Consider the following 12,357-nt stretch of genomic DNA (forward strand, 5'->3'; position numbering starts at 1 on the left):
GTAAAGTGCCTTATGGTTTTCTATAAATGTCAGTCCCTCAATAAAACTTATCAGTCTTGTTGTTTGCTAACTTCCTGCAAGGACAGGTCTTGTCTTTTCTTTCAAGTTAGCCAAATTCCAGCGCTGGACACAGACTCATTTAATTCGGAACCCACTTTTGCAATGTGGACGAGGATGGTTAAAGCCTCGTGAATCAAAAGACCCTTATGGTCGTATCTCCATGATAAGGGGGACCTATTGGACCTGTCAAGATCGATAACAGTGTAATATCAGGAGAGTCGCTTACCTGTGATCTGCGTATATGCTGCAAACACCTATCCCAGAACTGCCAGAGAGCACCACAGGTCGACCAGATACATAGCACACGTCTCCTCACTCTGTGCCACCGTGCCAACATGAGTCCAAGACAGAAGGGAATGTCATGTGAATTACTTTCGGTACCATCTAGAAATTGTATACCTTCTCCTGAGCAGCACATGCAGAAGAGTAAATAGAAAAGAGCGCTGCCATTCTTCTTTCGTTTTGGGTGTACCCAACTCACGTTCCCAGCTCTTAACAAATGTGAGTTCCAAAATGTCTGGGCTTGTGACAAGAGTAGGTAAATCTGTGAAATTACCTGTGTTGGAGGAGAATCTAGCCTAAACATTCCCTCACATGCTGTGAGGGGCTCAGCAAAGGCCGCAGTTGCGCCAGCTATGAAGGATGTAAGTTGTATTCGAACTACAGTGGCTTACTGGAGTCTGGGCGCAGGAGAAAGTTACCAAGGGGAAGGGGGAGCCCTTCAGAATATCGCAGAGACTGGGAGCCTTTCAGAATTCCCCAGTCTATGGTTGGGTAGGTTTTTAATAATGTATTCACTATCTCAATTTCTAAATGAAACCAATATCTCTACAATAGAATTTTCATGCATAGGACTAAAAATATTAACCTTTAGCTGGGAGGAGGGCACACTCAGACGTGAAATAGAAGGGTTTTTCTTAAAAGACAGTAGGTAAAAGTTCATTTTAATTCTTATGAACAGAACATAAATGTGAGAATACCTTATTGTATGCATGAACAACATCCTCCGATAAAATAAATCACTTGAAATCACAGCATAAACACTGTAGAGTTAAAACCATTTGTATTTTATAATTTTATTGATGGCATTTATCCCATGGTTTAACATGTTAATTATACTGTAATAAACATGGCTTTAATATTAAACTTACTTATTATCCAAAGTCACCACAGTCCATTTGTGTAAATATAAAAATATATACTTAATACTTTGTACAATACTGGTTTTTGGTCCAAACAAAAATGGATCAGAAAAGCCAATAACCTAATACTTTAAAGAATTTCCAATTTTCTTTAAAGACTATTTGTATGGAATTAGGCAACTTTGAATAATGAGATTTACATAATAAAATCTGAAACAAGTCTAAACAAAGATTTGCTGCAACAAAAAAAAAAAAAATTAAAATTTCAAGTTCACAGATTTTTAGGTTATGCTGAAAAATACTCAGAAAAAAGAAAGACAAAATCATATTTACATGAATATAATAAAAACGAGGAAAAATAAAGGAGAGGAGGCAAAAGAAGAAAAAAAAGGAAAGAATATAGGTAGAAAAAAAATGGTAAAGGGGAAGCATATTTATAGAATGAAGAACTACATATCTAACAAATCCAGAGCAAAGGACCATCCAAGAATCAGTCTCAGCTATCAGAAAAGTCTTGGTGCACAATACACTCAACTTCACACATACACCAGCACAGACGAGGCATAGAAATCATTCATCTTCCTCTACACTATACAGAACCCCGCAACTTGTAATTACAATTCCAAAGCGTCAGTAAAATAGTGGTGCAGATGAAAGAGGTATTATACAAAAGCCATTCGCTGTGCAGGCTAGATTGCTTGTAAAGCCAGATCATGCCGAGTTTGGTTCTACAGTTGCTAGAATTTTTTTTTCGGTTTTCAAAAATCTTCCTTTTGTCACATGAATTGGGGGAAAGTTTTTTTCTTTTTTCAGCAAGTCCTTGGGCAGATCTGACTTCCACTAAACACAGCATGAGGTACACTCCAGTATTTGCACAATGCAGGACACCATTATTTAAATTTATTTTTCTAACCAAAGGTTGGGGAGGGAGGAAAAAAACAAAATAAAGAATGGGGCAGGGCAGGAAGGTTTGATATATTGAAGCCTATTTTCGTCTTCTTGCAGTCTTTATTTTTCTATTAGAAATTGCAGAAGGAGTTGCAGTTCGTCCGTTTGCCCTATAAAATAGATGAGACAGTAAATGTATTTTGTGTTTGTAGAATACAGGATATTATTACACTTTGCGAGAGAGTTAATATGACTACTTTGTGAAGTAACCCACCACAAACTAACTGGATAAAGCTACTGCCAAGGCTAGATGTGTTACTTTATAATTCTCTTTATACTTCCGATGCATTTTGGGAAGTCTAAAGCGGCAGAATTGAAAATTTATACTAGTCACCCTTCTAACAGATCTAGGAACAGTTCACACCACTAGGTCTGCATTTCAATGAGCAAAGTCAGGAAAAAGGCAGCAACATTTTTGGCTTAATATATTATGATATTTAAATATAAATTGAGTTTAAAGGGAATTCTACCAGGTCCTGAAGTATAATTATGTGTGAGTACTCAAATGATGTGCATGTAGAGGGGAGGGGAAGTCCTAGAGGGAAATTGATGGCAGAAGATGGCAGATCCTGGCAGGCAAGACCTCTTCACCATTCCTTGTAATTCCTGCCCTCCAATCCCTCTTCTCCGTCAACTACTGGATAAGATACCAATGAAAATTAAACAAGGAGTGTAATAAAAGCCTTAAGGGGCGGAGTTGCAGGTAAAGAAAATATTAATCAGACTGGGCTAGTCATCAATTGTAAATTGGGATTTCCTAGGTTTGGTGGAGTGGAAACCAGCAAAGGAATGTTTGAAGAAATACTCTTAGTTTATATTATGTGACTTTGCAGTGTTAGGCTCCAAGTACATGTACACTTTGTGGACGGTGAACGAGGGAATGTGATCCTTTGTTTGTGGCTGTTTGACACAGGTAGGTGAGCACCTCCAACACCGAAGGTGTAAATACAAAATGACCGTAAAGACAAGCAGGATTAAGACCGGCGCTATTTTGTGGTGCGCACTAGAAATGTAGAGAAAAAGGTCTCATAGCTCTTCACTTCAGTCACCAGATATGTGAATTGTTGCTAATTGGTCAGGTGTATCACTTTGTTTTACGATGAGTTTTCAAGTCATTTGTATTATACCAAGACTAAGGTTTCTTATGAAGCCGAAACTCGTAGGTGTGCTGTACCTACACCTACCATGCACACTCCTTGTGAGCTGCATTTAATGAGTATTCAATAAAGACAAGATTTGGATTTTATCTTGATGTGCCCTGGTCTTCCCTCAGCGTTCCGGTGATTCACTATTTTGTGGTGAAGGCAGTTGGCTAGCACGTGGGACATAATAGAGCCTTGTGTAACTACGTTATTACACATTTGTGTACAAGAGGCCTTAATCCATGCACGAGTTGTAATGCATATACTCACCCCATATTAAATGCAGGGGCCTGGTTAAAGACAAAAGCAGGGTTTGCAGGCTGTGCTGGGGCAGGAGCGGAACCGGCTCCAAACTGGAACACTGCTTGAGAGTTTCCACCTGTGAAGTTGAAATTTGAGCTTCCAAACTGAAATCCAGAGCCTGAAAAAAAAGGTATAATATAATGTAATGTGTAATATCAGACATCCTACAAAGAAGGAAAACTGCATTGCATATTGCCACACGTTACTCATCCTCCAATAAGTTCAGAGGATTCCCGTTATCTTCCCTCCAATACTAAATGTATATTAAAGGGAGTCTTCCACCTCCAAACTGCACGGCGCGGCTCACCACTTCTTGAGAGTGGCCAGTGTAGTAAAACGGCGAAATATAGGACATGTTGTATATTTCACCATGCGTGAGGCAACATTTGTTCAACACACTGTGACCGGGCGCCATAGACGTCAATGGGGACCAATCTTCGGTCGCAAATTGTCCATTGTTCAGCAGCATAGAAAGAGGCCACACAAGTAGGCATGACTTTTCTCAGGGACCCAAGGGCAGTTTATCTGCATAAACATTGAAACAGAATGGCAGCAGGAAAGGGCATATCATATTTTTCGATATGCACAGTCACGGTAAAGTCAGCTCACTTCACCATAACCAGGCGCCATAAGCGTCCATGGGGACCGATATACAATATAATCAGTCCCCATTATGTTCAGGTTAATGACCTACAGACCTGTGAGCAGACAAATACTTACCACCAGCAGGAGCTGCACTGGATCCAAATACAGGTTGAGAGCTTTGCTGTCCAAACACTGGTGGCTGGACATTGCTTGTCAGCGATCCGAAAGCAGGGACATTTTGAGAAGTAGTATTAGGAAACAAACTAGAAGAAGTTGATGAGGAGCCAAAAGTAGGAGGGGCATTTGTCTGGCTGACAGGCTTCCCAAACGTGGGAACAGTGCTGGCAGCAGCAGTAGGAGCAGGTGCAGCACCGAAGATAAAGGGAGATGAGCCGCTACCTGGAAAGGAAAAGTAGAGGTATAAATGAGACGTCACCAGGCTGCTGTAGCTCTTTCCATTGCATAACATTGTTATTGGCCCTACAATGTAAAACATTTTCAAATATACCCATGTTGTAACCCCTCACTTTCTGAGAAGTGTCCCAGAGAATTCCAGCTATATTGTAGTATAGTTTACCTGCTACATTGGACGGGTTTGCTCCAGTGAAGTTAAAGCTTGGAGCTGCTGGTGCTGCACTTTGACCACTTGCTCCAAAAACAAAGGGTGTTGCAGCAGCTGGAGCACTGCTCGCAGAGGTCACTACAGGCTGGCTTTCCTGTCCAGAGAAAGCAAAGGTAGACTTGGATTCGTTGGGATTTCCAAACATAGAATTGCTTGCGGTGGTGGCAGGTTGTCCGAAAACAAAGGGTGTAGTTGAAGAGTTGGTGGATGCACTTGAACTGCCAAACATACTGCTGGAACTTGTTGATGTGTTTGTGGAAGCTCCAAAAACACTACTAGCACTAGTTGTATTTATAGGGGCAGCGGTGCCAAACACATTGCTGGAGTTAGAAACAGCGACTGAAGGAGTAGCACTTCCAAAAAGCGTGCTAGAATTTGCTGCTGTGTTTAAAGCTGCTGCACCACCTAACACACTGCTTGAGCCAGTGGTAGCAGGTAATGCAGAAGATGTGCTAAACCCAGTGCTGGTGGGTGCACTAGCCGCAGCAGTCGAGCCAAAGCCACTAGAACCAGATGTACTGTTTGTCTGCACCCCACTTGCAAATAGGTTACCAGAGCTGGACTGGGCACTGGGCTGCTGAACGCTACCAAATGCACTGCCAGCACCTCCAATACTGCTTGGCTGAGAAGCGGTAGAAGATCCATTGTTTTGAAATCCAAATCCAAAAGGCTTTGTAGCTCCTGTGTTATAATAGAAGGAAAAAAAAGTTAATTTAGCATTAATAACCAATGAACATTCCTCTAGCCCCAGTGATTCGTCATCTTAGATATACAAAATCAATTTTACTGCACATTTACCATAGCAGTTCAACTCAGTAAAAACTCAGGGGTTTAGAAAGGGACTTGGGGTGGAAGCCCAGTTGGAAAGTGCCTATACATGTCCTGGAGGAATAAACAGTTGGGGGCGGTATACCCCATGTTGGCTCTACAATACAAGGTCTGAGATAGGAGGGAGAGTGTGTTGGGCCTAGAGGGATTGAGAGCTCATATTCCCATATGGCATAGCTAGGCTTTCAGGGGAAACTCTTAAAGCTGGAAGAACTCTAGTTTTGGTTCAGCAAAAGAATCACAATCAGATATTCAGTGTGTGAGTGTGTGTGAAAGTGTGAGTGTGAGTGGATCTTAAAAATGTCAATGTTTTTAGAGAAATGTATCATCTACCAAATAATGAATTCTAAAAGGTATTTGAAACTTCATCGTGTGTAAGATTCCCAGAAGCAGGATCTTAACCATGGCATTGGCAGTGCTGTAGACATTGTTACTTCCTGGCTCATCCAGGAGGACTGACCACCTTGCAGTACAGGGCATTGAATACTGAATTTCTTAAAGGGTTACTCTTTCCTAGGAGGCCTAAATGGGAGGCAAGTGTAGGGCCGCCAATCACCGGTCCTCAGCGGTACACAATTCTTTCCTTGACTCTACCTCCGTGAAAGTGAGTGCATTTCACATTTATGGTTTATATACAGGGCTTACAAAACACCAGGGGTTGTGGTAACTGTTGGTATGTTCTTACTTTTGTTGAAAAAAAAAAATAAAAAAATGGAGGCACTGCATTATAAATGTTTTTAGCCAACAGTGGAATATATGCACAGCGCACTATACTTATAGTAGGTTTTCTGCTGGGATAGGATGTAGCTCCCTCTATAGGAAAATTGAAGAATCATCTCATAGAAACCAAGAACTTGGGTATATAAGATTGTTGGGTATATAAACACGCTAGTGTATGAATAACGTTACTTCTAGGCACTGAATACAGTGTGTAAACTCTACCCCTACTGACATTTATAAAAGTGGAGCTTACCAAAGAGTGAAGAGTAAATGAGAAATGAGGATCTTTAGGTTCCACCCCACCAACAAGCACACTGTATGTATTAACGTACAGATACCAAAAAACTGCCCACACTGGTATTTGCCTTTTCAGGTTCTCAACACAGTGAACACAAAATGCCAGGGATATCACCAGCGAGGAAGTGAGGAATGAGGATGTGCGGGCTCAGTGATCACTTCTGTGATACAACCGGCGCCCAGGTCATTCTCTATGTTGACAATACTGTGCCGCCATATGTACTGCCCTGGGACTTGTGTATTTTCACCATGGCAATTTGGGTGGACTTTGTCACAAAAAGCATAGCCAAAGTGGGTTAAACAATAATATAAGTGAACTGATCTAAGAGCTGTGACTACAAAATCACTAGATAAACACAAAACCACAAATAGGGTTTGTAGTTTCTAAGTACTTCCTAAGGAAGACAGTAAGTAGGCTTCCCCTCACCATTTGAGGACCTGCTGGGAGTTGGTATCACAAAGCAAATGTTGAGCCCTCACAGCCGCATTCCTCACTTATGTTGGACTGGTCTACCGTCACCGTTGTCTCCACAGCTGTTTTGGCATACAATGTAGTGCAGTGATGGGCCACCTATTGAGCCTGGTGTGTGAAGATTTGTTAAATTAAAAAAAAGGGGGGGGTGGGGGTGGCAGTATGTCACTTCAACAAAATCCATAATTTTGTGCCATTTGTAGCTCTAACAAAAAGTTATATTTTTCATATGATTAGAATGGTTGAGCAGTAACTGTGTTGGGGTACAGGGGCGCACAGTGAGGTCATGTCACAGTAACGGTCTCTGGTGAGGAGCTCTCTCCCCCATTATTCGTGTGGAATAACTGTGGTGGCAGCACGGCAAGATTTTGGTAACACTTTAAAATAATGGCTGGGGTGTAAGGAGCCATTATCTTTCCCCTGTAGTCACTGGAATGGACTTTAGTCCAGCCGTCTGTCACTGACAGGGCAACAGTTCTACTAAATTTAATGCAGACTTGCACCCAGAAACACTAGGAGAGACAAAGAGGACCCTTGCCTCACATTACTGTGGGCCAGCAAAAAAGCTCCTGGATAACATATGGCACGTGTGACGGGCAGTGTGTGTGTGTGGGGAGTGGGGGAAAGGGGGGGGGGGGCTTTAACTGTTTTTGAGAGGCCTAAACAACAGTAACCCCCCATAAATTATGCCATTTTAGAAACTACACCCCTCAATGTGTAAAAAAATCAACTTTAAGAAGTATGTTAACTAGAGATGAGCGAGTATACTCGTCCGAGTATACTGCTCGGTCGAGTATTAGCATACTCGGACCGGCTCGTTACTCGGACGAGTATTTCGCCGGCTCGAGATCGAGCAGTAAATTAATAAAATAAATTGAATAAAAGTATTTTTATTGTAAAAAAAAAAAAAAAAAAAAAAAAAAAAAAAAAAAAAAATATTACACATGTTTGCAGATGTTTTACTTGTAAGAACACATTGAAATAACACTATTCTTCACTTTCCAGGTGTTCGCGCGTGTCTCCCACTAGGTTCGGAGATGTTCGGAACATCTGGAATGTGAAGAATAGTGTTCTTTCAATGTGTTCTGCACTTAAATGGTCCTGTATTCACCGTTTTTAATGTTTTAATTCTATTCTTCACTTTGCAGCTGTGCGCTCGTATCTCCGAACCTATCGGAAGACACGCGCGCACAGCTGCAATGTGAAGAATAGAATTAAAACATTAAAAACAGTGAACACAGGAGCATTTAAGTGCAGAACACATTGAAATAACACTATTCTTCACATTCCAGATGTTCGTGCACATCTCCTAACTTAGCGGGAGACACACGCAAACACCTGCAAAGTGAAGAATTGTGTTATTTCAATGTGTTCTTACAAGTAAAACATCTGCAAACATCTGGAATTTTTTTTTTTTTTTTTGCACTGTTCTTTTACTGTTCAGTTTTATTAAAAAAATGCTCGGGTCTCCCATTGACTTCAATGGGGCTCGTTATTCGAGACGAGCACTCGAGCATCTGGAAAAGTTCGTCTCGAATAACGAGCACCCGAGCATTTTAGTGCTCGCTCATCTCTAATGTTAACCCTTTAGATGCTTTACAGTGGTTAAAACAAAAAATGGAGGTCTAATTTACAAGCTGTCATTTTTTTTAGGCAATATATTAATTTTGGCCAAAAATTAAACCGTCACAAAGTATTAAATGACAAAAAACTCCACAAAGTTTGATACCCAATGTCTCCCAAGTCAGAGGATGCCCCATATGTGGTGGTGACTATTGTATGGGCGCACGACCGGGCATAGAAGGGAAGGAGGCGCCATTCAGAGCAGATCTGCAATGTCACATCTTACAGGCTATAAAATGTTTATTTTTTTGTAATTTGGACATATGAGGGATTAATTTTTTGTGGATGAGATCCACTTTTCAGGTACATAATACAGGGGGGCTCAATAGCTAATAATCAGATTTTATTAATGCTTTCCTGGTGGTGGTTAAAAACAACATTAATTCTTGCTTATGGTTTTTAGCATTTTTTTCCTCGGACGTTCTCCGTACCATAAAAATAATGTGTTATTTTTATTCTATGGGTCATCACGATTATAGCGACACCGCATTTATATGGCTTTTTTATGGCTTGTTTTGCAGAATATAGAACTCATTTTGTGAGAAATTTGCTTGTTTTTGTATCGCCATGTAACAATGGGCAGAACATTTATATTTTTTTGTTTACAGAGCTGGTTTAGAGCTTACTTTTTGCGGAACAAGCTGTACTTTTTCTTGGTATCATGATGGGGTACATTTTACTTTTTGATCATTTTTTATACACTTTTTATGCGGTCAGATGTGAAAATGTAATAATTTTTGTGACGTTTTTTTTGTGTTTTTTTACAGCGTTCACCGTACGGGTTCCGTGACCATTTTATTTTATTGGACGGGTTGTTACGGACATTGTGATACCCAATATGTTGCGGTTTTTTGGTGATTTCCACTTTTTTTTTTGTTTTATTTGATTACTGCATGGGGCGGGACTTAAGGGGACTTTTATTCTTTTCAAAAAAAATTTTTTTATAGTTGCACTTTTTTTAAACTTTTTTTTTTACTGTTTTATTTTGTCCCAGGGTGGGACATGAACAAGTGATCATTTGATCACTTGTTCATTGTAATATGCTGCAGTACTAATGTATTGCAGCATATTACATAGTCAGCCTATGCATTCTGCATAGGCTGACAGCTGCACTGTTAGATCGTGCACAGTGCACGATCCTAACAGGCAGGTACTACAGGCAGCCCTGGGGTCCTGATCAGAACTCAGGGTTGCCATGGTAATGAACGGAACCTCCGTGCCCTGCACGGAGGGTGCCGATCGTCGCGCCGATGCACCACAGACCGCGGCGTCTATAGGGTTAAACAGTCGGGATCGTGATAGTAGCGATCCCGGCTGTTACTGCGGGATCCCAGCAACCGCGTACCGCTGGGATCCCGCAGCGATCGCAAGGGCTCAGCTTCTATGCCCGGGCGATCGCCATGACGCGATTCTACGTCAAGGTGCGGGAACGACCCGCATCCTATGACGTAGAATCACGTCAAGGTGTTTAAAGGGGTTAAAATGATGCTAATGATCAGATTATCAGAGGCCCCAGATGCTGCAGATTACAGGCAGTTACATTCTGAAGGAGATTTAGGCCCCTCCCAGTGTGTGCTCACTGTGCCGAGATTACAGGAAGTGCAGGGGCAGGTCAAGACTTACACTGCTGCAGAGTAATAGCTTATGAAGCAAGGACAACTTCTGTAACACGCCCATAGCCCTTCTAGCTCATTAGCATAATTTTAAAAGTCTTAGAAGGCCATGGATAACAAATAGAATATAACCAGTGTCACAATGCATGGATCTATGTGCAAGTTTCCCTGGTTTATCATGCTTAATTTCAACGGTAGATCTTCTTTAAAGATCAATGGGGTTTTTCATTAATCCTTTATAGTGTAGAATATTTTATTTACAATTTTTTTTTTTTTTAATTCCCACTCAGATTCCTGATGCATATTTTTGATTGATTGATGCTATAAATCCAAGTGTACATATGGCAGTTATTTGAGTTAATCCATACTTTGCCACTGATCAGTGATTAAACAACATAAAACTATTAAAATGCAGAGAGTTCCGCATTCTTTATGTCAAAAATTAGCACTTACCTGTGGCGGCAGCAGGAAGTCCAAAGGAAAAAACTGGCTTTGCAGCCTGATCTGCATCCTTTTTCTCTGCAGTGTTAGGTACTCCAAAAGAAAAAGCAACAGAAGCAGGGGAATCACTTTTGGCTGCTTCTTGATTGCCAAATAGAAATGGCTTTGGCTGCTCTCCCTCATTCTTTGATCCAAAACTGGATTTTGCTGGAGTATTAGTCTCAGATTTTTCATCTTTCTTCCCAAAAACAAAGGGAGAGGTTCCCTCTTTTTGTTCAGTTTTGCCAAAAGAAAAGCCACTAGCCACAGGAGTTTCATTCTTCTCTTCAGCCTCCTTAAAACCAAATGACACAGTCAAATTAGACTTCTCATTGGAACTAGAAACTTCTGAAATTTCCGGTTTAGGGGCAGAAGTTGATGCACTGGGCGCAGATCCAAACAGATTATCACCAGACAATGGTTTAGCAGTAGTGTCCTCAGCAGGCTTGCCAAAGCTAAATAAACTTGATGTTGAACTGTTGGTAGAACCAAGCGTAGAAAATGTAAAGCTTGAGTCTTTCTTCTCTTCTGCTGACGTTCCAAATTTAAAACCCGAATCTTTCTTCTCATCTGTAGATGTCCCAAATTTAAAGCCTGTGTCTTTCTTTTCATCCATAGAGGACCCAAACTTAAAACCTGTACCCTTCTCCCCTGTTGACTTAGAAGGTGAAGAAGAATTTATACCAAACTTAATCTCTCCAGAAAATTTGGGGAAAGAAAATCCGCCCGATGAAGATTTTAAGGAGTCCGTGGAGGCAATTGATTTAAGTTCTCCAGAGTTGCTTGTGGATTGTAAGCCAAATTTAATTGTTGGAAGTGTGGATGTACTTGAAGCAGAAGACGTACCAAATCCTAAAGAGAAGAAAAAGAATCCCAAAATGAAAAAAGTATACAAGCAGTCATATTAACCAAACCACTTCTAAAACCCCAAAAAATTCTTCACCAATCGCTCCGATTTCATTTCCTTTGGAAACTATTCAGAAATCCCAGACCAGGATAAATCCAAATCGCATTGGTTGGGCTGGCATCTATACGCCATAAATGGACTACCCGCCCCCCTCACCCCCCAAAGCACATTACATTGACTTCCCACCTGGTAACTCCGCTTTGCTTCCTGGTTTGGCACTCTGACAGGCGACACAACTTACAGCTTCTGCTTTATTATTTACAAGACAAACATCACAGTCCCAGGTTCCAGTTGCTTTCTTGAACTGATCTAATAATCCAAGCTGATTCTGAGTTGTAGGTGCAGAAGAGGGAAGTGACAAACTATTTACAGGTGTGGATGTTCCTAAACGAAGGAGGAAAAAAATTTGGCATTAATACATTTCCCATATTAACTATTGAATTTTCACCCAAATTATGTTTGCTTACAGGGATTGAAAACTCAAAATCTGCAGTATGCTAGTAATCTGGATATAAACATTGGTTTTACAGTGCAAATATCAAAAATTGTGGTTCCATTTTAACTTTTTTTGCCTTTGTTTATATATTCCAACAGCATTCACGTGAAAGTTTCTTG

At 40.8% G+C, this 12,357-nt stretch overlaps 1 protein-coding gene across 1 annotated transcript in view; it reads right to left on the minus strand.

Moving 5' to 3' along the window:
- Window positions 1-1,053: 1,053 nt before the first annotated feature.
- NUP153 (nucleoporin 153) overlaps window positions 1,054-12,357 on the minus strand; it is a 40,617-nt gene continuing 29,313 nt past the window's right edge. Inside the window, exons 17-22 of the mRNA XM_072152651.1 lie at window positions 11,929-12,126; window positions 10,809-11,687; window positions 4,758-5,483; window positions 4,316-4,579; window positions 3,563-3,713; window positions 1,054-2,260 (exon numbers count right to left, since the gene is read on the minus strand). Coding sequence (XP_072008752.1) covers window positions 2,188-2,260; window positions 3,563-3,713; window positions 4,316-4,579; window positions 4,758-5,483; window positions 10,809-11,687; window positions 11,929-12,126 — 2,291 coding nt within the window. The 3' untranslated portion in view covers window positions 1,054-2,187. The remainder of the gene's footprint in view (window positions 2,261-3,562; window positions 3,714-4,315; window positions 4,580-4,757; window positions 5,484-10,808; window positions 11,688-11,928; window positions 12,127-12,357) is intronic.

Source organism: Engystomops pustulosus, chromosome 5 (genome assembly GCF_040894005.1).
Source record: "Engystomops pustulosus chromosome 5, aEngPut4.maternal, whole genome shotgun sequence".
Lineage (NCBI taxonomy): Eukaryota > Metazoa > Chordata > Amphibia > Anura > Leptodactylidae > Engystomops > Engystomops pustulosus.